This window comes from Etheostoma cragini, chromosome 8 (assembly GCF_013103735.1).
Source record: "Etheostoma cragini isolate CJK2018 chromosome 8, CSU_Ecrag_1.0, whole genome shotgun sequence".
NCBI lineage: Eukaryota > Metazoa > Chordata > Actinopteri > Perciformes > Percidae > Etheostoma > Etheostoma cragini.
Window position 1 is genome coordinate 17,294,296 of NC_048414.1, and position 25,195 is coordinate 17,319,490.

Below are 25,195 nucleotides of genomic sequence, written 5' to 3' on the forward strand. Positions count from 1 at the left end.
GGAAGGGGGCAAACACTTTTTCACACCACTGTACTTGCTAATGCTAATGAATGTATACCTCAAACATTTTTGTTCAGTGATCCACATCTAATGATGTCTAACCTTTCAGTATAATTGATCAGAAACCAACACGTTCAGAGTTCAGAGTAAACAGAGTCTGTACTGTTCTTTGCAATTAATCACCGTTACCTGTCATATTTTTTTTTTTTACCATAATGTGACACTTCTGACATGGAATAGCTACAATGATAAAAGACATGATCTGCATTCAATCGATATTCTAATGTTAGCGAAATGAAGCTACACAGATTATTGGACACATTCACTATCATTTCATACAGTTAATGGATTATTCTTTTTACCTTATTAAACCCGTTGACGTCTTGCAATGGCTTGTCATTCAAAAAGCAAGACTATGATACAGCTAGTGCATGTACAGCTAGACCGACCAATCACAGAAGAGAGCTCACACAGACGGACAGAGCCGTTGGCCAGAGATAAGATGAAACAAACAGGCAGGACGGTGGGTTTTGGTACTTCATCTGATCTGTACAGTACTTGTCGGTGTCTAAATTGATCAATAGTACATCATCTTTCCTCTGTCATAAGCATGCCAAAAATGAAGTGGAATCACTAAAATAAAATTTCTCAAGACATCTGCCGTCCTCTTTTACTCAACTGAATGAGGAAATCTTCTTACATTCAAGCTATTTCCACGGAGATGATTTATTTTATTTTTTTTACTAGAGCAAGTCAGCAATCATAGTATCAATAAATATGAGTGGCTCAGTTACTGAGGCTGAGAGTCAGTGGTCATCTGTCAACATAGTGAGCAAGAAGCCTGGAAGTTTTGTTCCTTTTCCAATTTATTTGTGACCCAAAGGGGAGAAGAAAAGAGGACAGGAAATGGACAAAGGAAATTAGGATGTTTGATGATTTCTTACTCAGTTAAGACTCAGGACTCAACCTTATTTCCACTACCAAACCTATGTTTGCAAGCTCCTCTCCTCCTCTCACACAGACCCTCTTAGTTCTCTCCCAGTTTAAGCTGTGCAAACTGGTTGGCCATCTGCAGCGCCTCCTGAAGACACTGTGTGTTCTTGCCCGTGGCCTGAGCCGACATGTCCTTGCCGCCTCCTTTACCGTCCAGCAAGGGGCACAGCTCCTGAACCCACTCGCTGGCCTTCAGACCTCGGTTAGCCACATCCTGAAGAGAGGAGGGGTGATTAGGGTTCAATTTGTTTCAGACGTGGCACTGAGAGGCTACCGGCACACCGTGTGGCTCAGTGAATGGGCGTGTTACCTGTGGGACTTGACACAGGCAGGTGATCTTGCCGGCGTCTGGGTCTACAGTGAAGAGCATCGCAGCTGTCTGAGGAGATTGGGACTTCAGCAGCTTCAGTGACTCGTTCAGTGCCTTCGAGAGGATAAGGCGGAAAAAAAAGTCAGAGAGGAACAGAAGAGTGCAAAAAAAAAAAGGGAAGAAAGAAAGAACGTAAAAAGTCTCCTACTCAGCACTGTTTATGTCTCAGGGTCCGAACTAACGGGCCACAGAGCTGATTTGGTCACATGGCAATAACAGAATGAGCTCAGAGACTGCCCTGAGAAAATATGCAACACTTCAGTTAAACTGGATTTTATTAAGGTTTGTACTTTTCATTATTTTTGTATGGGGTGCTAAGGAAGTCTCGGGGCTTGGATTATAGATTTCTTCTTGTATATGTGTGTAGGGTCTTCTTTTACAAGGACATGGTTTCCTTTTGGGCTGAAAAGTCAATTAACAAAAAAAACTAAAAAAAAGCAATCTCAATGTAGAAATTGCTTAATACAAATTCCTTTCCATACTTTTGGAATTGTTGTTAAAAATCCTGTGTTGCCTCTCACCTTAGCAGAGGCTCCAGTCTCCATCTCCATGACAAGCAGTGGCTGGTTGGGGCAGCTTTCTATCACCTCCTTGGTCTTTTCCAGGACTCTCTTCTGGATGTCAGCCTTGTAGTTGCGGTCCAAGTCATCCATGGTCTTCTTCAGACCCTTTAGGGATTCCCTCATCTCGTCCTTCCTCCACTGGGAGATCATGGCTGTGCCTATCAACTGCAGAAAGGACAGACATGTTGACACCACAGCATAGAGTTCTGTTGGGATGTTCTGGAGTCCTTGGAGCACACAAATGCCATTTACCTCCGTCATGTCGGAGATGTCTTTCTGTATGTCCTTGTTCGGGGCTGTCTGCTGCTTCACCTTGTCTCCCAGTTGGGACAAAGACTGGAGCAGGGAATCGGCTTTCCTCTGGGCCTGATGAATGTGACACACAGAGGCATGAGCAGTGGGCAGTGGCAAGACAAGGGCAACCAGCAAAACGCAGAGGGAGAGATGAGGAAGAAAGAAAAAGAAGCAGAGTGGTGAAAGCAAGATGGAAGAAAAAAGAAGACGAGGAGCATCAAACAACCTTTGTTGTCTAAAAATAGTAAAGATTAATTTGTCCTCGGGGCCTGGGGAGAGGGGGGAAATGCTAAATGCTCCTCTCTAGCTCCAAGTTCAACAAAAAACAAGCTTTATTAAAGTTTCATAACTGGGGTGCTTTTTTTTACCAGCGTCCCTAAAAAAAAAAAAGACCTCAGTCTGAGACACATTTTTCATTTAATTAAGTTTTGCTGTTTCGAGAGGAAAGAAAATCATTGAGACTTTCTGACCATTAACCCGCCACAACAAGTAATCATTTCATTTTAGACAGACACACACCGTAGGAATATTAAATCTACTTCCTTAAAAACTCTGTTCTATGTGAGTGTAGGTGTATATATGAGCATAATGCTGGGAGCAAGTGTGTGTGTGTGTGTGTGTGTGTGTGTGTGTGTGTGTGTGTGTGTGTGTGTGTGTGTGTGTGTGTGTGTGTGTATGCATGCTGACCTTCTGGGCCTCTGTTCCTGTCACAGCAACAATGCGCCGGATGCCCTTAGCGATGGCCTCCTCTGAGACGATGACAAACGGTGCGGCGTGACCCGAGTTCTGCAGGTGGCTGCAGATAAGAGAAACCGACAGCACATTAGCAACAGAGATACACAACTGTGGGAGGCAGACAAGGAGGAGAGCAGTGAGGAGGAACACCAACAGAAGAGAAAAACATCTCATACAATGTCCACAAGCACAACAACAGTTAACAAAATGGAATATTTTAAAACCTGGAGCGGCACGGTGGTATGCAATTTTAAAAACACAAAAAAACAAGCTTTGTATTAAATGTCTCCTCCAGTACTTGAATCAGAACTAATGTTATACAGGCGGTGTCATTTTCAACACTAATGCACATAAAATACAGCTTGGAAATTATTTCGACGGTAATATCAAATGAAATGAAAAGTCTTGCTATAATCTATGCAAGAGCGGTGATTTTGTGGCCTTCAGGTGCATTTCACAGCCAGGAGCAGACACTGTTAAAGTCAGTGCAGCAGGTGTAGTCGCTGGAGTGACCTCTACAAAATGTTGCAGGTCTTGTCTGCACAGACACACGGCCGTCTCACCATAAAGACCCAGAAATCCAATTAATGGTTTCCACTTTACACACCGCCACTGGCTTCATGTAAATACAGACATTTATTCAGATATAACTCTACTTTTCCGAGTTGATGTGAGAATTCGGGACATGCACCGTAACCGTAAACACACAACACAAAAATGCTTCTAAATTTCTGTTATTTTAAATCAAAATCTAACCGTTTTAGTCAAAGTCATTACATTTAAGTCAACCTTAGGTCATTCCTTTTAGTCAAAATGTTTTCTTTCTTAAAAACCCTCTTCATTTTATTGGCTTTTATTGTAATTTCATTGGTTGTGTGTCAAAATGTCCTTGGTAGATTTGATCATATCAGTGTATCATCCTCATCACCTAGTCTCGCCAAAACTTAAACCTATTACATATATTCTGATGAAAAATGTTGAATGATTAAGATTACTCATTCTGTTATCAGTTATCCTGACTGATTTCACACCCACTCGAGCTGTTATGAGAGCCAATCTGCACCGAGGAGCATGCAAACATATGCATCAATCAACCACCCGAATGATGATCTCTTTTTCTTAAACAGTTAATATGCAAACCAACTAGAGCCCGAAGAATATATATCAGTGGGCCGATATTACCGGCCGATACTATCGGTATTAGTATTAGTTTTCATATCTTAAGTTTGTACTTTTATTAATCAGAAATTTAATATATATAATAATGTTCCTCTGTTCTGTTTCAAATTATCATATTATTTTAGTGTGAACTCATAACTACATATAACTGATGTTAGGGACATCTGTTTAAGTTTTGTTACGCGTTTCTGGATTATTTTGTTATAATTATATATTGGCCGATATATTGCAAGATTGGATTTTTTATTAACCAAATATTTGTATCGGTATCGGCTTTAAAGCCAACGTCTTGTCCAACTATCACAGCGGACATTTAGGATTAGAAATGCTACATTCTTAAACCAAAATCCCTTGAAAACAAGCTGTAGTTCTCTGCATAAGGTTTGTTGCCATCTATTTATGTCAGTAAAATCATATCCTTGGTCACAAGCAGAAATGCAAGAGAAGTGAAATATAGCATCAAACTCACGTTCCACCACAAAACTCAATGGAGGTGAGAGAACCAGCAGTACTGTCGGGGCTCTCCAGCAGCTGCTCAACAGGGATACCGATGGACACGACTCGGACTGGGTCAGGGTAGGTCTCATCGAACACGGCACGCAGACCCTGGATAGCCTTGGCTTTCGCTAGTGGGGCTTCCATGGCATACACCGGCTGGAGAGAGAAAGCACTGTCAACTGGTGGCTTCGTTAACATTCGTTATTATTACAGTTAAGGTAAGACCACGTGAAACTTAAAATCAGGGTCAAAGGTTGGTACAAACCCTCTGTAATCTCATCAGCAGAATATATTAAGCATTTACTGTTTTCTTTTTGTTTATTTTTCAGTGAGGCCAGAGGATGGCAGCTTAAATTTAACAGTTAATCACCTACATGAAAATGATTTAGAGTATCTAAAAGGCAACAGCCCTGTCAGTCAAAATAACCTACTATCCGGTGTGTGTTTATTTCGTGTGTATTCCCCAACTGACCTTGGCTTCTTTTATCACGGCACAAGCGATCTCCTCAGTCTGGCGGACCTCGGCCGTGCTGAGTGCACCTTTAGCAGTGAAGTCAAAGCGCAGGCGGTCAGGGGCGACCAGGGAGCCCCTCTGGTCGGCCTCTCCCAAAACCCCCCGCAGGGCGAAGTTCAGGATGTGTGTGGCGGTGTGGTTGCTCATGATGGGCCTACGACGAGCCTGGAAAGAGAATATGAACAGACATAAGTCCAGTAAACAAGTCCGGGGGTCACCTAGAGACAAAAAACACATCACTCTTTTTTTCTTTTTCTTTTTTTAAATATACTGACTTTTAGAAGCTGACTGCATCACAAACGCTACCAATTTCTTCTGTGAGTTTTAAACATAGACTGTATAAAATAGTGTTTTAAAGCACTTCCAAGCGCTGCAATGCTCTCCCTTCTCTTCATTGAAGCTTCTATGTTAACAGGCTTGTGGTGATGCCCAATGTGCTAAAAAAAGAAAATCTACATAAATCATATTCTTACCTCATCTACACGCAAGGTAACACGGTCTCCAACCTTCAGACTGCCGTAGACCGTCCCCAGATGGAGAACGTAACCTCCTCGAACCTGCGTATTCTTCACTGTGAACTCCATCCGCTGCAAAGAAAGGAAAAGATGTTAGACAGGTTTATGTTCTGTAAAAAAACTTTACAAAACAAGCAACAACAAAAAAATCGCAAGTTTTCTAACTAACCTTTTTTTTTTAACCTTTATTTATCCAGGTAAGTTGACTAAGAATAAATTCACATTCAAACAGTTTCACAGTCATACCTGAACAAACTAACCTGATGGATTGTGTGTGTATTTTGTTCTAGCATTTGGAGATTAAATATAGATACATTTTTAAAACTCAGGCTTTTTGAAATGTTTTAAGAAATGGTGTTGGACAAGCCCTTGCAAAATAGTAAGTAGAGATAGCAAAGGGTAGGGAATGTCAGGCTTTATCCCAGACAAGTGGAATCAAACTTAAACACCTTTTAAAAGATAAATGAATAAAACACTCATTGAAAAGGTCAAATTTGCTGTATTATTGATAACCAAAGCAGAACAGTTTTTTTTTTAGCAAGTCCTCACATTCTCAGCAAAAATGATAATTATCTTCTTCTTATGTTTTAAGTCTTATGTTCTCTTTCGTATCCAACACCAAGAATGATAATTATCAGAAAGAATAACAGGACGTACAAACACAACAACATTCGGACATTTGATTTTTTTGTTTTTGACAGATGGTTCATGCCATTCAGGGTCTCACTCATGAGACACTTGAGAAGAATTTATAATATTTATGGGGCGTTTTCACACCTGTAGTTTGTTTGCCTTTGACCAAATCAGTTGGTGAGTTTGTAAACTTGGAGCAATTTGCCCTCGGTCAGTTTGGTTTCACACCTGGAAAAATCCAAGCGTACCAAAATGCACCACTACAAGTCATGGACGGTGAGCTTGACCCGCAGACCGTTTTTGTGATAGAAACACTGCAAGCTGCAACATTTTTCTGCTCTGCTGCATCACAGACTGCTAAACTCACCTGACTACAGGAGAGCTCAGCATTAGCTCAGTCTTGCGGAGTTTGTCTAGTTGGTGCGGTTTGAGTACAATCTCGTTCTCACCACAAACTAACCGCTCCAGAGCTCGATTGAAAGCGTACCAAGACCACCTCTTTAAGCAGGTCTCGGCACACTTGTTGGTCGGCTTCTGGTGCGCACCAGAGTGTGATTGCCACGTTCTCACTTGCCCGAATAAACCGCACCAGTAGGACAACAAACTCTAGTTTGATTTAACCAAATTTTTCAAACCTTTATTTAACCAGGATAAAAAAACTCCTTGAGATTAAAAATCTCTTTTACAAGAGTGTCCTCTGTAAAGGCTGTCGGTGTGAAAATGCTCTATGTTTTTCTGTCAAAATTGCGATATTTCCAGCCTTCGTCAGCTAACAGAGGGCCTTTATTTCCACCAGCTATTAGACCCACGGGTTCTATTTAAAGAAAGGAGAATTCATTTTAGCTTTAAAACATGGATTTTAGTTTTCATCTGCAACATGACCCACTAAGTAGTTTGGGGAAAAAGCAACACACTCTAATGAGGGCTTCTTTTTTAACACCTCAGAACTTGTGATGTTTTTACAAAACAATCTCTAACAGCATCAGTGGATCTCATTACGAACCACTGAGAAGCACATGTATCCATGTTGTTTTTCATCCTAGTTTTTGGGTTTTTGCTGTTCTTACATCCTCTGTACTGTCGTCCTCTCGAACCATGTAGCCCTCGTCAAATGTCTGTCCGCCCTGCTCAGCGTAGAAGGACGTTTTGTCCAGCAGCACACCGCATTCCTGACCCGTGGTCACTTCTTCGCAAAAGGCGCGGTCGCAGCGCAGCGCCAGCACGGTGGCTGAGGCCTGCTCAAACTCTAAACACACACACACACACACACACACACGTACACACACACACACACACATTAAGAGTTAGAGTGAGCCATCCAACTTTACTTAAGGTCTGTTTGTGAGAATGCCAAACACTGACTGTAGTTGCCGTTTTCCTCAGAGGTGTAACTGTATTTGGAAGAGTCATCTGTAGCAGGTATGTTCTTGTTTCTTAGCTCTTCAATGGCGTAGATGTCCAACATGATGTGGTCCACGTCTCCCGCGCCCTTACCCTGGGATTTTAACTACACACACACACACAAACACACACACAGTTGTTGTTGTTATTGTTAAGTTATAGACACAACATCTACAACTATTAAAAGGTCATGACATGGTGCTCTTTGGATGCTTTTATATAGACCTTAGTGGTCTCCTAATACTATATCTGAAGTTTCTTTCCCAAAATTCAGCCTTGGTGCAGAATTACAGCCACTAGAGCCAGTCCCACAATGAGCTTTATGGACCATTTCTGAGTCTGTAGCTTTTGAGGAGGAGAGAGTGGAAGTAAGGTGGATGGTGGGGGTGTGGCCTTGACCAACTGCCCATTTGCTTGTTTGAAAGCCATGATCTCTCTCTCTCTCATTGACGGGCCAAATTCTCTGGGCGGGCAAAGCAGAGGAAGGGGAGGTAACCTTGCCATTTATGACCTCGTAAGGAGCAAGATTCCAGATTGGCCCATCTGAGCTTTCATTTTCTCAAAAGGCAGAGCAGGATACCCAGGGCTAGATTTATAACTATCGCCATAGGCCATATGGGGGACCATAGGCAGGCTGGGGGAACTCATATTAACGTTAAAAAAAAACTCAAAGTAAAATCTTCATGTCATGGGACCTGTAGCACTAAAAATACACCACATGATGGACTGTAGTCTCGCAGCACCAGACCAAAATCCGCAGTGCTGTGTTAGCGCTGGAGTATGGTCTTGATACACTGCTTATCTATTTTGGGATAAGGGGGAGTCGATCCTCTAGCTTGTTCGTATTACTTTAAATCAACCAGTGCTAAGCCCTGGATGCAGCAATAGTGCTTGCAAAATAGTAAGCAGACATAGCAAAGGGGAGGGACTGTCAGGCTTTATCCTAGGACAAGTGGAATCAAACTTAAAAACCTTTTAACAAGATAAATTTAAAACACACCATGAAAAGGTAAAATTTGCTCTGATTGATAATCAAAGCAAAGAACTCCCCTACAAATTACTAATGTTAGGGAAATAGGTTTGTTTTGTTGCGTGTTTTGGGATTTTATCTGGTAGGAAGCTGATCTGCGGTGCCAGTATGTGTACAGACATCAGTTCACTCGTGTGTTGGACAGCAGTCTGACGCTGCAGTAAACTAAAAAAAGAGATCAATTTTTTTGCAAAATCAAACAACAAGGGATTAGCACAGCGCTGTAAAGTAAACAAGGTTTCATTTAAAAGCAGGTGCACAGCTTGTGATTCTAACTTACAGTGCGATGCTGGAGAACGCTGACACCTGGCAAAATATGTATCCACGGTAGTGGACACAAAACACTGTTCAGTGGATTTTTTCCTTTACAAGGCAGTCAAGGCCAAATTCAAATCATATACCACAGAAGGTTTCCTCACTTCCCTCCACTCCTCCTTCCATCTCCTTACCTGTGCAGCCTTTTTCTCCTCTTCGAAGGCAGCGATGTCCACCACCATACCTTTCTCCTCTGCGATGAGGGAGGTCAGGTCCAGAGGGAAGCCGTATGTGTCATACAACAGCCATGCTGTGTCACCTGGAAGCACAAACAGGGAGGGGAAAGAAATGGCTTCATAGAGTTGTTTGTCTGAAGCAACAACATTCAAAGACTACTTGATTTAAACAGTAAACATGGCATTGCTATAAAATAATGTATCATATTCCTGTATATCAGGAAGACTTGAGATGTAAAAAGCAAACAGTTATCTGTGCTGTTAACATGTTTTCAACACAGTCTGTTAGATGCATTAGCGTCAGTGATGTCTCATCCATTATGGTGAGCCCTCGGGCAAATGACAAATACATTTCAAAATCCTGAGGGAGACAACAATTGGTCTTTACAACAAGAATGTGTGTGAAAGATCTGTTACTAGGATTTTAGCATTTCTAATTGTAGTCCTTCAGCCAATCTGAGTTTGAAAGGCCAAAAAGACGGATGGAAGGAAGAGAGAATGATCCATAATGCCAAGAAACACACTGTGATTGGATTTTAGAAAATCAATACAATTTATTTGTATTTATTTTTCTAAAGCAATGGAGGGAGGGAAGGAGTGAGAGACAAACGAGCAAAGAGAGAAAGTAGCGTGGGTGGTGAGGAGAGATATAAGGTATGGAAGGACAAAAGAGAATGATTGAGAGAGAGAATAGAAACAAAATGGTGCACTGACATTTTTAAAATGATTTCCATGTTAACAGATTTGTTGAAGCAGTTTTAACACAGTTTCTCTCATAATAAATCTAACATATTTCCTCTAAAACATATGACACGTAACATATATGAAACGCTTCACTGTAGTTGAGTCTCACCTGGAATGGTCTTGCTGTCTCCCAAACTCATGATCTTCCTGTCAAGGATACGGCGACCCCTGCTGAGGGTTTTCAGGAACTGCACCTCCTCCTCATTAATAATGTCCTTCACTACATCTGGGTCTTTCTTCAACTCCGGGAAGGCATTACCCTGGAGAATAAGAGTGAAAGAAGATGGGGCGAGTGAAGGATGGAGATGAGATAGGAGAAGAGAAAAAAAGAGGGATCATAGACAGGAGGTCACAAGTTAAAGCATCAGTTATGAAGTGGATGTTAGAAGTTGCTACTACCATTTCATGCAATGAACTTTATTCCATTGTCACACACAATATGAAACCTTTTAGAAGTCTTAACAAAACTTCACATTTTTCTTTTGGCGGGTTTGAATTACATTTTCATTGTAATTGTAACATTTACTGAGGTCACTTGAATGTAAAAAAGGTTGTGGGACCATAAAGACAATTATTAAAATAAATACATAAAACTGAACATGACTCTGACAGATATGTATTGATATCACACACACAGAGCAATACAATCTAATTCAATCTCCTGTCAAAAAATACCTCTCATGTGATTTGAGAGTCACAATGGGAAAAATTAACATCTACGGTTGAAAAAAAATATCGACAATTTTGTTCTTATGACATTCACTTTTGCCAATACTTCAAATAATAATGTCATGTTTATTGATAATACACCTACAGCAATGCTACACAAGCATTTGTGTTATCTAAAACAGTTCTATATATTTGGAGTCATCCAGTGCAAAAATAAACATGATGAACATTAGAACTCATAAAAACAGGACAAACTATTTACATTTCTTCAAAAAAGGCCCACATGTATGCCAAATCTCAAAACAGTTTAACGGTTTAGAACGGTAATAGACTATCTTTTGTCACATTATTCTGATATAGTGATCTATCTTTCCCACTATATACTATCTTTGTTCTCGCCTGGATACCCATATAAGGCGTAATGTGTGACGGAGCTGACTTCCAATTGGTTAAAGAAAAAAAAACAAAAAAAAAAACGCTTGAAAAGCTTCATGGAAGATTTACACAAGATGGTATTTCACCGATGACTGATTATTGACATGAAGGCAATAAATCTTGGATAAAGAGTTTGGATTTATTGTTCAACCACCCAAAAAAAGGCACGAGTTCCAGACTAGAAAGAAAATCTCCTGTAAATGCTAGAAAGACGCCAAAGACACCTCTGTGACCGCCGGAGAGTCAGCTTTCAGCTGGGGGAAAGAAATCGATATGTCTCTATTTGTTTTTGTTTTTAAATGATCAAAATATGAATAAGAGATGCTGTTTTTTATCGTGTACAGTATTCTCGGTCTTTAATTTGAACAGAAGATTTTAAAACAAAAAAGCAATATGTTATTGCTCAGCGCTAGTGCTCATGAAAACAGTCATAGCTAGAGCCTCGAATAACAGTCAATAACATTTATCTCAAAGGGCTTTAGATAGAAACATGCGTAGAAATGTGGCTTTATAGCATCATCATAGAGCTGGGCAATATATCGATATTATATAGATATCGCAATATGAGAGTAGATATCATCTTAGATTTTGGATATTGTAATATTGAATATGGCATAAGTGTAGTGTTTTCATGGTTTTGAAGGCGACATTACAGTAAAGTTATGTAATTTTCTAAACTTACCAGACTGTTCTAACCTTTGCCTTTACCCACTTAGTCATTATATCCATATTACTGATGATTATTTATCAAAAATATCATTAGCTTTTGAAAGCACCAATAGTCAACACTACAAAATTGTTGCGGTATTGATAGAGATATTTGGTAAAATATGTTTTCTCCATATTGCCCAGCCCTACGCCATCCGGTTAAAACAAATGACTAGTACCTTGTTTATGTTACTGTATGAAGAGAGGGGGACAGAGAGGAGAGGGCTGCTTTAACCAGCACACAGCACTTTTTAATCTTATTTCACTATTAGCCTCAGCAGTTCTGGACGTACCTGTACTAAACATTTATCCATGTTAACAGTTGTAGAAAACTCCTACTGATGCCATCACCAGTTTAAATAGTCCACTCCTCTCAAGTTGATGTGTCACACCCAGACCATTAAGGCTAGAATAAAAAAAGTGAAGAAAGAAAATCTCACCAGGGAATCGACCACCACATCCACCAGAGAGGCAAAAAAGCCTCTCTGAGCTCCCAGCTTCTCATGAGAATAACGGACCGCGCGGCGCAGGATCCTCCTCAACACGTAACTAAAACATGATGGAAACAACAAAACATTACAATAAAGTACTAAAAATGTACTGCAAAACAAAGCATTTGTAGCCACGCTCTCTGAAATCTTGTATAGTGTTGCAGTATTAGCATGTGTTGTGCTGACACACAACCTATGGGGTTTGTCATTCCTTTTGCTCTGCAGTGTTCATGTCTCACCCTCTTCCTGTGTTATCAGGTCGGCCGCCATCTGATAGGGCGATGGTGATGGTGCGGGCGTGGTCGGCCAGCACACGGTAGGCCATATCAATACCGTCAGTATCCTCGGCACCTACTTTACCGGTGTAAGGTCGAGCGCCTGTACCCTGAAACAAACAATGTTTAAACAGCGTATTAGATCAGGTGTTCCTTAGCTTTTGTTCTGATACACTGTACACCCCCAGCCATTCATCAACACCACCCGTCACAGGGCTCCAGGTTAACTTCTTGCTTTGGTTGCACCGATGCACCTAAATTTTCCTTGCGTCGCCGTTAACACCACAATTTCAAGTTCACCTTTGTGTCACGCTCCATCTACATTCATATTTATTATGTAAATGATTTTAAACAAGAATAAGGTGTAGGTAAATACTTTTTTATCTTAAGCACAATTATATAAATATTATTTAAAAACTTTTTTAAGTGCTTCACTAAGCTGCCACACTAAAATAGAAAGTGCTACTGTTTAAAAGTGTTTCACCAAACTGAGACTTAACATTTCATGGCTCAAAGTCTTATAGCGGGTCCCTCCTTGCTGTTGCATTCCCCTCACATGGCCAGCACCTGTAATTTGGCCTTGGCTAAACCAGCTTGCCACACTCCCAAGCCAAGGGGAGGGGGAGGGGGGGAAGAGAGAGAAAGAGAGAAAGAGAGAGAGAGAGAGAGAGAGACTCCTGGCATTTGCCCCTAGTGTTTTTTTTCTCTGTTTTGGAAGAAGGTAATAAGGGTAGAAAAAGCCTAACTAGCTTTCAAAGTGACGCATTCTCTTTTCACATGCTGTGCAATTAATCCAATTTACGGTGATGTGAACAGGTTCTTTAGTCACTTTAAGGTTTTTTTCGGGCCTTTCCATTTAGTTATACAGATCTGGGGCATTTCAGTACCTTCTGTATAGCTTCAAAGTACGGGACGAAGAGGTCAGTGTCATAGTTGGACATCTTGTTCTGCAGTACGGACACCAGGCGCTCCAGGCCCATCCCTGTGTCTATGCTCTTCTTAGGCAGTGGCTTTAACACAGTCTCAGACTCCCTATGCAAAATGGAAACAACAGTTACAAACACAGAGTCACGTATCAGTATATGAGTATGCACTTTGAGCGAGGCAGTCTCATAGTGTGAAAGCACACAGGTTTTTCCTACTGTGCACGATTAAGAGTTTACCGGGCCAAGTAATTAGAAATCTTCAACAAAAAGACACATCATCACCACTAACAAGAGAATAAAGCGTAGAGGTGTGGCTTGAGGGTGTGTATAATAATAAAAAAGGTGTTGCCAAATTCCAAAAACACCTGACCTTAATTCCTGTTTATCATTGTGTTTGGGTGTGTTGCTGTCACAAAGCTGATCAGTAAAACGTTCTGTTTATAACCCACTAAACTGGTTACAAGCCTCGACTGAAACAGACAGATATGAACACAGCCATGAAGAGATTTTCTTTCTTAACTTTCTTTTAATTCTAGCCTCAATGGTCTGTATGTGACATGTCAACTTGAGAGGAGTGGACTATTTAAACTGGTGATGGCCTCAGTAGGGGTTTTCCCAACTGTTAAAATTGATACAAGTTTAGTACAGGTACGTCCAGAACTGCTGAGGCTAACATTGATAAAAGATTAAAAAGTGCTGTGTGCTGGTTAAAGCTGAGCTAGGCAGTTTTCTGGGGGGGAAAAAACAAACAAAAAAAACAAAGAAACTGTAAATAAACTAATATTTAATGTGTGAATAATTGTATCAGTTTGACCATAACACCTGTAAAACTATGAGGACTAAAATATTTATGAGCCATTTTATCTATTCTGAAAAAGCATTGTTTGGTCCACATACTGTATACAAAGGTCAGTGCTTTTACTTCTGTGGCTACTGTTGCACTGCAAATTAAGAAAACACATGCAAATAGACAAAACACAAACAAACGAAGGAACATTTTCATCACTGTGACATGCTATGCGCAGCATCGAAAGAGCTTTGCAAGACAAAACGGGCTGCAAGATACCCACAACACAACAGAACAGAACTCTAAAAAGTGATACAGACATTGATTGCAGTTCACATGCTACCGGTGTCATATGCCAAAAAGTGGTCATCCGCCAAAAACGGGTTGCCAATCTACCCTACATGCAAATACAATCCTACACAGGCTATTCAGTACATTGATTTGTTGCCAGCGGTGCACATTTTTCCGGCCGTACTGCATGCTGTACGAGAGAAGGGGCCGGGGAAGCCACTGGCTGGCAGGCTGAGCCAGTCTTGCATCTTCCTCCACCAAGGTCACATGGCTACGTGGATGTTTGTTGAATGGACGATAAAGGGGACATGCCCCTCTCTTAATGAGCCTCAGCCGAGCCACACCTGATTGCTCAAAGTAAGATAATAAAATACTTGGAACCAAGCAATTGGCCTTTTCCAAAGAGATATGCGCTCCAAACGGGTCACTACACTATTATCACAATAATGAGCAAAAGGCTATTGCTAGGTTACTGCAGATATTCTGCAATAACATCTGAATCCCCACGAGGAGAAAAATAAGCCAAAAAAACCTGACTACCAGCACCATTTCATGGATGGTCAACCAACTGTGCGCATCACTTTTGTGTCCCGTGAAAACAGTGTCTGTTGTGTTGTTGTGAGCTTCTTTGCAGCACTTTTTCTAAATACTGGGCATAAAATGTGGTCAAATTAATTTGTTGTGTTGTGTCTGATTGTAATTTGCAGTGTGTTGAGCTCTCAGGGCCACCGTAAGATACAGTCCGTCTGCACTGATAATCATGAGGTAAATCATGAGGTACATATCTTTAATCACACTCTGATCATTGTCCGTCTGAGAGTCTGTTACCTGTTAAACTGGATGAACACCAGATTCCAGATCTCCAGGACATTGGGATCGTCCATGTTCACCAGGTGAGAGGCGTCCCTCCCTCCAATGCGGTCAAAGTGCATCTCACTGCAGGGACCGCAGGGCCCGGTGTCTCCCATCTCCCAGAAGTTATCCTTCATACTGCCAGGCAGGATGCGAGCCTCCTCCATCCTGAGAGAAACACAGTGAGCACAGAGAGGATTTTATTAAATCATTTCTGTTAATAGGTAAAAAATTAAGTTTAGTGACAACTAGGAGATACAGGTATGTGCAAAGTGAGAATGCCTCAATAAGCAAAACAAAAGATTTATTTTTTTAAGAGGGTGCCCTTTTTGGGCAATCATTTATTTGGGTCGTACTTGTGAATGTTCACCCCCTTATACTTCACGACTGTCCAAAACAGCCTGCTTATTAAAATGCCATTAGATGGCAGTCATAAAATAAAGATTTAATTATATATGATAAAAGATAAATAAAATATATGTCTACACTGCACTGATAATTGTTTAGTAAATCTTCAAGCCCCATAAAATTATCCTTGCAAGTATTCAACAGATTTGCCCTCCTCTGTTGAAGCTGCTTTAGCAGGAACAACAATTTTGTGTAAGATTTTATGAGAACAGAGATGTAAAAAGGGAGTAAAAAGTGAAATAAGCTTATCAAAGAAAAGCCAACGGGGAAAAAGAGAGAAGGATCATATAAAGTCTGATGCTAAGTGGGGAAAATGTTAACTGAAAGTTTTGAATAAATACATGGTATATAAGTGACAAATGAATAGTAGATAACTATACTATTGAAACACCAATGGTAGAAAACTATTTATGTATTGGTACATGAACAAATACAACAATGAGATACGATTTCAGGGAGGTAGAGAAATGAAGAGAGGGAGAATTTTGTAGGCTGATGTTGAGGTGTGATACATGAGGAACTCCTAGGAGCTAATGCATGGGAAGAAAAATAATTCACAATGGGCTGCGATTATTAAAGGTTTCTCAGAGAGGCCCTAAAGCCAATGCCTTTATCTGATGGGTTCACCAATACATCTCATTCTCAAGGTAGGCTCACCCTAGGTCGATCCAGATCTGTTTGCACTCCAGGTCGGGCTCTAGGCCTGCTTCAGCATCACCCCCGAAGTAGGTGACGTACAGACGGTCAATGGGAATACCAAACTCCTGGGTCAGCAGCTGCAAGGCCATCTCACAGGCCAGTTGCTGCAGGGAGGGGTGGGAAGAGGCAGAATGAGCAGAGGGAAGAAAAATACAAGACAGAAAGGATAAAAGACAAAAGAGTACGAAGAAAAAAAAAAAAAAACACTGCACAGTATCAAAAATCACACATCTTGATTAGAGACGTGTAGGCCAAAGTTGGTTAGAAAATTCACATAACAAAGTTGTTATTGTTCATGATCTATTCTTAATGCCATGTCATAGTCATATTTGAGTTGTAATATTGCCCAGGTAACAATCTGTATCAAGTCAGCAGAAAGAAAGTCTTTGCTACATTAGCCAGACCCTGTTTTACTCACAAAAGCACACACACTCAGCCACAGTAAGGACACAAGATTATCGCGCTTTCTGCATATTATTCTGTATATAGCTTACCACTTTCAAGCATGTCAAAATGAGGGGCGTTGCAGCAGATAAAGTAGTAAGTAGAGCTAGACCAATAAGTCCGACAAACAAATGATACATCGGTCAATAATAGCTTGTGGCAGATATATCAGTACAACTACAGGTGTACATATGGACCGATGAGTTGCAAGAAATTGCAGAACAGAAATGCCAAACTAGGAGTGCACTGTCAAGTAGATTTTTCAACAACAAAATGTTCCGCTTAGTATCTTGGTAGCTATTTTTACTTAATAATCAATATCAGCTACCTGCTGATATATCCATTTTCAGTCGGGTCGGTGAAACGACGGTGACACAATTGCAGAGTATGAGTGTAATACCTTGAAGTAGTCACCAAAGGACCAGGACCCCAGCATCTCGAAGAAGGTGTGGTGGTAGACATCTTTCCCCACATCATCCAGGTCGTTGTGTTTGCCTCCTGCACGGATACACTTTTGGGTGTTCGCGGCACGACGCAGCTTGGCCATAGGGTGGGACGGGTCGAGGGTGTTGAGGAAGATGGGCTTAAACTAAGAGGAAGGGATTTACGAAGCACATTTGTGAGTTGTTTTTTATTGAAAGCTACAAGAATTTTCTCATTCCAGCACTGAGTCAAAATGTTGAAAATCAGTCGGTACGTATAAATGAACCAACCGGAAAAATGGAGGCACAGATATTTGAGAACAACATGGAGACGCATAAATGATGTACCTGGTTCATGCCAGCATTGGCAAAAAGCAGCGTGGGGTCGTCCAGTGGGATGGTGGATGACGAGTGGACATACTTGTGCTCATAGCGACGGAAGAAGTCAATGAACTTCTCGCGGATTTGAGCTGCACTCAAAGAGGAGTCCATTCTGAATCAGCTGTCTGAACAAAAATACACAACAACAAAAAATTAATACTGTAACCATGAAGCATGTTTAAATAGGCAGCTAGCTTTTTACTTTAGCTCTGTCTAAATAAACTGTTCTGGGTCCCTGACTGTGTTCCACAGTGACAACATAAACATTTGTACGGAAATTACTAGTACTGCTAACAGCATGGTCATAGAATAACTGGTCTGAACATGCTCTCAGCGGCTGAACTCATCATAGGGCAACAAAGGACGCAAAAATTAATTGGAAGGATTAAATTGGTTGTTTATCTACTTGATTTAAAAGTTCTAGAAGCCTTTTTGCAGGAGCTGAGTGAGTCGGTGTTCTTTTTCATGTCATCTGAACGTTACCAGACGTGACTGCACATATCACCATATAAAAGAGACTACATTTATTTTTTGTGAAGTGTGCGATAACTCTTCAGGGTCTCATTTATAAAACTGTGCGAAGGATCCTTACCAAAAGTGTACATACGCCCAAAAGCCAATGATGGCGTGCGCCAAAAAGAAACCGTGCATACACACATCTGTAAGCAATGTTCCCTTTTTAAATCACAGACTACCCCAAAGTGTAAGTCTTATCTTGGCCTCTACATGCCCATTTTCAAGCATATATAGTCAACGCAAAGCACCTCGTGAATGATGATCAGTACATAAATGACCCTGGCAGTTGTTCTTTCATTAGGCTAAATCATGACGACTGGCAGGGAGAAGGCAAAAAAGTTCTCAGACGCTGGTGAATTGCTGCATATTGAGTTACTGTTTCAGCCTGTTCTAGCACAGTGTAGGAAAACCTGATCTATAGACTACCTACATTAATAATAACTTCCAAAACAGCAGGCATTACGGCACTCAGGGACAGCTTTCGATTTACCAGACCTATATGATAAGATTTAACAGAACTTTATATTAATTAGCCACGTTTATTAATGAGACCCCAGGGCTTTCTAAAGAGGTTCAAGACAAAACTATAAAAACGGCTTGTCTCCTATTTCTGTCAAACAATTATGAACTGTTCATAGTGGGCCTGCTGTTTAATCTCTCTAGTTATGGGCACCAGAAGGCAATGCAAACAGTTAAACCTTTACTGGTTTATGGTATACAAATACAGTGTTATCTGAAGAGGTTTTGAAGATTTTTGTCTCAGCATACAATTACATTATAGTGAGTTACAAACCAATAATTAATCATTCCCATACTTGTTATAAATATGTAATGCAATTAAATATTTCCATTATCAATTAAGCCTAATCTGTCAATTATTTTTCAGATTAATCATTCAGTGTTTCAAACATGTCAAAATAGGAAGAAAAAAAAAAAAGCTTATTGCATTTTCCCAAAAACCAAGGTGACATCTATTAATGTCTTCTATTTATACAACCAACAATTCAAAACCCACAGTGCCACGTAAGGATGTTATTTATTTTTAATCTGCTCTAGCATTTCGAACTTTTTTGACACAGATATGACAATAAAAATTTTCCAAAATGATGTGTAATTACATTTATTTATTTAACATAGCTTTTCTTGAGGGAGGACCCCTAAACCCGAAATATTTGCAACTAGGTATTTCACAAATCTGGATCTTGATTTGTTACTTACAAGATACAACATAGCATTGTTGTATAATTTCAGTATGTCATCACCAAATCACTAAATTTAAGGATGATTCGGCTTTTTGTCAGGTTCTTTGTGCTCAACATTTTATTTCAAAAAGTACCCAAACAACTTTAAGGCTTGAATGTATTCAGGGCACCCATTGCTACCATGGTTGCAATGATTACATGCGATAAACAGAGTGTAATACTGAGTGTAGTTTGGTCTTAGTAGTGTTTAACCCGTTCAGCTGCCATGAAGTACCTAGTGGGGTTTAGCATTGAGTAAAATGTAAACTACAGTTTCTGTTTATGATTGAAAGGCAGCAAAGTAGAATTAAAATTAGTGTATTTATTTGTAAACTAGCTGGCAAAGAAAACCACTCAGCCAGTGCCCTCATCTCTCTAGGGCCAGCAAGCGAACAGTAAACAGACCCTCCCCACCCGACTATGAAACATCACTATGAGACATCAAGGTGATGGCGATGGAAAGTTCAACCTCTAGGAAACACAGACTGTTAAAAAACTCGTGAGTGGCAATAAACAAAAAGAGGCTTGTTATGAGGAAGATGAGACTTCACAAAAAGTTGAGACATAAAATAGGGTACAATAATTGGAAACAAGAGAATACAGTAAGGGGAACTTGGGGAACCTGTGCACTTTTAAGTATGCACATAAGGATACAATAAAAGGACCAACACATGTTTGGTTGTTTCTTATTGTAACCATTACACTGTAATGAATGGACAGTAAAAGCACAGCTTATTCTACCATTTTTTTGTATTTGATTATCCGGAACTGCTACATTTCTTATCGTAACGTCTAAACAATTGGAATAACACACCTACTGCATATATAAATCACAAGAATAAACAGTAAAAATACAAATATTAATTAATTAATAAAATTATTTAATAAACATTTTTATGTTTGGATTTTGGCAGGGTAGGCAGTGCCTAGCTTGCCTAACCAGAATGCATGTCTCTGCATTACAGTAAGTGGTCAGTGGAGCAGCCCTGTGCTTTCTAAAACTTACCTTAGTGATTCTACCATTAGGGAGGCCCACAAATACGCTAAAGTGAACGTTAGTTATATCCGCAGGTCAAACATGAAGTCACAGAGGGTTAATTTCCTTTTCTCCTGCTAACTAAAATCAGTTTTTCCCTGTCCCTTTTGCACCTCTTCTCTGAATAAGCTCACAAAACAGTGCCAGTAATGTTAGACATCCTTCCTCTGAAAGAGCTTGTAAAAGCCGGATGCATTATCATACCGTCAACTGGTTATAAACTGATGTGTTGGGCAGAGGCACTAGGTCGACAAGCTGACGTTAGCAATCGAAATGTTAGCTAGACATGCTAAGAGAGAGATTTGAACACACAATTATAAAAGAAACCTTACTTTACTGAATGGTATGGTGAATGTAATGTATTTCAACAGCACCCGAAGAGAAAATAATACTCACAAGAGTCGCTATTCTCGCAGAATGAATCAGTTAACTGCTCCCAGACCCACTGCTTTAGCACACGCTGCTTGACCAAAAGAAAAGCATAGATCCAGTGAACACGCCCACGGCAGCCACCCATTTGTCGGGCCACACCGGTACGTCGGCAAATGTACATTTCTATTGGACAGGCCTACTGTCAATCTCAGCCCAGCCCGCCACATCAATGGTACCAACTTTCCTGCTTGGCTGATGCAAGACATCTAAATCTAAATAGTTTGCCCTGCTTTTTATTTTATTTTTAAAGGTGGTAGTGCATATGTTCCTAATTAAAAAAGTTCACTTAAAATTATTTGTCAATGATAATTTACTGTCAGTTATTAATTTGGGTGTTTAGGTTCTGGCTAAGTACATGATATGCATTACCAATTTTGTAATAATTAGCTAGTGATTTCTTGACGTATAATGAAAATAAAATATTATTATTGCATCCGCACTTGAGCTAGCTTGGAAATCGCTGAGCAAATTCGAATTGGAAGAACTCTGGATATCAAGGGTTCACTTGAGCTGTCTCTCGGTTTCTATCTGCAACGCAATAGCGGAACCATTTCTCTGCTTGCTGTTTCTGGGGACAGGTTTGTGGGGGACTTCCACACACGCATGCACGCTGTTTGGGTAGTTTACATGGTAGGTTATTTAGTTTTACTCCACCATGCCGACTGATACTAAACGTGTACGTGGCCCAGAAGTCTCCCAAAGTCCGCATTTGTTTTTGTGCAAACCTGCGGCCGTTCTTCCCTCGCAAGGCCCCAGAGCGGACGGTCGGCAGAGGGATCAGGTGGACGTCCGGCCTGTTTTTGTCCGGTGCGGGCTGGTGAGCCAGGCTAAAGGCTCTGCTTACTTCGAAGCTGGAAACACCAAGCTGATGTGCTGCGTTTATGGCCCCAGAGAAACAGAGCGGAAAGATGAGACCGATATGAAATGTGGAAGGTATGTGATGACATGACAAATGTATGTATTTATTTTATTTGACTTTGATCGATCTACAACAAAGGAAACACACATTAAAACAAGACTTTGTAACTTACATTGTGCCTGCATTAAGCAGTAAAACGCAGCCTTGTATTTGTATGAGTAGAGTTAGACCTAGCTTGTTGGCGGAATGTTAACGTTAGCTCATAGGAAACTTCAGATAATTGAAGTAACAGAAGTTACATTTTTAAGTGAGAACACCCACATTGTAATGTGAAAAGACAGACGATAACATAAAGAGAAACAACTAGAAGCTTACATAACAAAAATATGTGCAAAGTAAAGTAGTTATTTTAAGTAGAAGGTCAGAAGAAGCTAATGGCTTCATTATTTACTGACGACATATTGCATGAAGGCACTTGGCCCCGTTGTTATAGCCATGTAAATTAGGTACCATTCTCCGGGAACACAAATATTAAATAGGATGCCCTTTTGATTATTTAAATGTTCACCTAGGGGCATATCCCTGTTATTATCATAATTAAGAAGTGTTGTAGCATCACTGTTCCCTTTCCTGTCTTTTCCCATTCAGAACACAAGACAAGATGAGTTTACTTGCAAAACGTTATTTGCAGAATAATTGTTTTTCTCAATTACTCTGTTTTGTTATTGTTAGAAGCCAAAATTGAAATTAAGTTGTCTGCAATCACAATTAAAACTCAATTACAATTAAGTTGAGATGTGTGTGTGTGTGTGTGTGTGTGTAGAGGAAGACTTTAACAAAACTGTCTTTGTCTGCTGTGTATCCAGGTTGACTACTGACATGCGTTTTGCTCCATTTTCCTGCCTGGAGAGGGGCTCCTGGATTCAGGGAAGCCAGGACAAGGACCTCTCCCTGATGCTGCATGAGAGTCTTCAGCCAGCCGTGTGCCTCAACAAATATCCTCGTTCTCAGATCGAGGTCAACGTGATGGTTCTTGAGAATAGCGGTTCAGTTCTGGCCCATGCGGTCACATGCGCTTCTCTCGCCCTCGCAGATGCAGGGATCGAAATGTTTGACCTGGTGCTTGGTTGTTCCATACGCCAGGATGGCGCCTCTTATGTGGTTGACCCTTCTTACATGGAGGAAACCAGCTGCAGCTCAGCCAGCAGCCATAACCAGGGTGGTCTGACTGTTGCGTTCCTCCCCAGCCTCAACCAGATATCTGGGCTGCAGTCAGATGGGGAAATGACTGAAGAGACCCTGGCAGCCGGTGTTCGGACCTGCATTGAGGGATGTTATAAACTGTACCCGGTCATCCAACAAGCCCTGGCAAAGGCTGTGCGCAGGGCTGCCCCCCCACCATCAGAGAGCTGAGACACTCATTAACCCAGAACTGCTATGTTCATAGTTTTTTTACTTTACAATTTCTGTTCCTTTGTTTGACAACAATACCTGTTTCTATGTTTGATATTCAATTCTTTAAATGAAAATTGATAATAATTAAACATTGGACATATATGGAATTTTATTTAACTTCACTCAACTTCTGGACTGTGTCATCAACATTTGATTGCATTGCATCGCATCACAGGGGTTTTCAGCAGCTCCAAAGCAGTTTCCATTTTGCAGGATCATTACTAATAATAGCCTGACCTGACTAACTGGAAATGTGTGAAATTCACAGATGCATAATAAAGTGGATAAATCAAATTCTGTTCTGTTCTGTTTTAAATTGATATAAAACGTGCAAACGTTGCCTGCAGGGGGCAGTATAGAGAGATTGCAATATGCTCCAGAAACATATCAAAGAGTTGTTTCTAGAGACAGATTGTAGAAGAGAGATTAAATCAACGGAATATGATGAACTATTATTTTACTAGAACTTTAGTAGTAATGTTCTTGCTGATTGATCTGAGGCAAGTAATCGCACAAAAATGTGTTCAACTATAATTCTACATCAATCACACTTGATGGCAGACAAGCTTAGAAATATTAATGTTCAAAATCTGTCAGTTTGCTTTAATTTATGTACAGCTTAATACAGAATCAGAAAGACAACCACTTGTACTTATTTGTGTTTAGTAATCCAGTTATTGTATATGACAAGAATGGATATTTTTAAATATTTTCTAAATATTCTGTCCTATCAATAATGCCACACTTTAGTCACAGGATGGCAGCGTTGCTTTACTAAGAAAAATTAGTTTACAAATATTCTCCTTATATATTATCTTTAACTTTTGGGTGTAGGCACATTATTCTCATTTGTGCAGTTTGTGAACTGCACAATCAGTTTTTTTACAGGCTTCTCCTGGCAGCATTTTATCCATAATTCACCAATGATAGTGAGCTATGCAATGTAGTTTTTGGTCCATCCATCCATCCATCTTCATCCACTTATCCGGTATTGGGTCGTGGGAGAGCAGCTCCAGCAGGGGACCCCAGACTTCCCTTTCCCGAGCCACATCAACCAACTCGAACTGGGAGATCCTGAGGCGTTCCCAGGCCTAGTTGGAGATATAATCCCTCCACCTAGTCCTAGGTCTTCCCAGAGGTCTCCTTCCAACTGGACGTGCCTGGAACACCTGAAGGCATCCTTAACAGATGCCCAAACCACCTCAACTGGCTCCTGTCGAAGCAAAGGAGCAGCGGCTCTACTCCAAGCTACTCTTGGATGACTGAGCATCTCACCAGATCTCTAAGGGAGACGCCAGCCACCTTCTGAGGAAACCCATTTCGGCCGCTTGTACCTTGGATCTTGTTCTTTTGGTCAGGACCCAGCTTTCATGGCAATAGGTGAGGGTAGGAACAAACACTGAACAGTAAATCGAGAGCTTTGCCTTCTGGCTTGGCTCTTTTTGTCACAACGGTGCAATCAATTGAATGTAATACCGCACACGCTGCTCCGATGCTCCAACCAATCTCCTGCTCCATGGTCCCCTCACTCACAAACAAGACCCCAAGGTATTTAAACTCCTTCACCTGGGGTAAGGACTCATTTGCTACCTGAAGAAGGTACTCCACTTTCTTGCTGAGAACCATGGCCTCAGATTTGGAGGTGCTGATCCTCATCTCAGCCGCTTCACACTCGGCTGCGAACCGATCCAGTGAGGGCTGAAGGTCGCAGGCTGATGATGCCATCAGGACCACATCATCTGCAAAAAGAAGCGATGATATCCTTAGCCCACCAAACTGCAACCCCTCCCCACCCCGACAACGCCTCGATATCCTGTCCATAAATATTACAAACAGGATGGGTGACAAAGTGTAGCCCTGGCGGAGGCCAACCGACACCTGGAACGAGTCCGACTTACTGCAGAGAAC

General features: G+C 40.8%; 2 protein-coding genes across 2 annotated transcripts; one reads left to right on the forward strand and one right to left on the reverse strand.

The window, feature by feature from the left end:
- Positions 1-168: 168 nt before the first annotated feature.
- LOC117948433 (alanine--tRNA ligase, cytoplasmic-like) lies at positions 169-21,068 on the reverse strand. The gene is made up of 20 exons (XM_034878050.1): positions 20,938-21,068; positions 17,716-17,873; positions 17,346-17,534; positions 16,460-16,605; positions 15,371-15,562; positions 13,426-13,570; positions 12,503-12,648; positions 12,213-12,321; positions 10,070-10,220; positions 9,175-9,299; positions 7,657-7,801; positions 7,362-7,540; positions 5,620-5,733; positions 5,105-5,311; positions 4,604-4,788; positions 2,908-3,016; positions 2,179-2,292; positions 1,885-2,091; positions 1,304-1,417; positions 169-1,207 (listed from the first exon to the last, which is right to left on the reverse strand). Exons 2-20 carry the CDS (start codon positions 17,857-17,859, stop codon positions 1,028-1,030), a joined length of 2,901 nt encoding a protein of 966 aa, XP_034733941.1. The 5' UTR covers positions 17,860-17,873; positions 20,938-21,068; the 3' UTR covers positions 169-1,027.
- A 463-nt stretch (positions 21,069-21,531) lies between these two features.
- Positions 21,532-23,368, forward strand: exosc6 (exosome component 6). The gene is made up of 2 exons (XM_034878081.1): positions 21,532-21,906; positions 22,699-23,368. Exons 1-2 carry the CDS (start codon positions 21,629-21,631, stop codon positions 23,243-23,245), a joined length of 825 nt encoding a protein of 274 aa, XP_034733972.1. The 5' UTR covers positions 21,532-21,628; the 3' UTR covers positions 23,246-23,368.
- Positions 23,369-25,195: the final 1,827 nt, after the last annotated feature.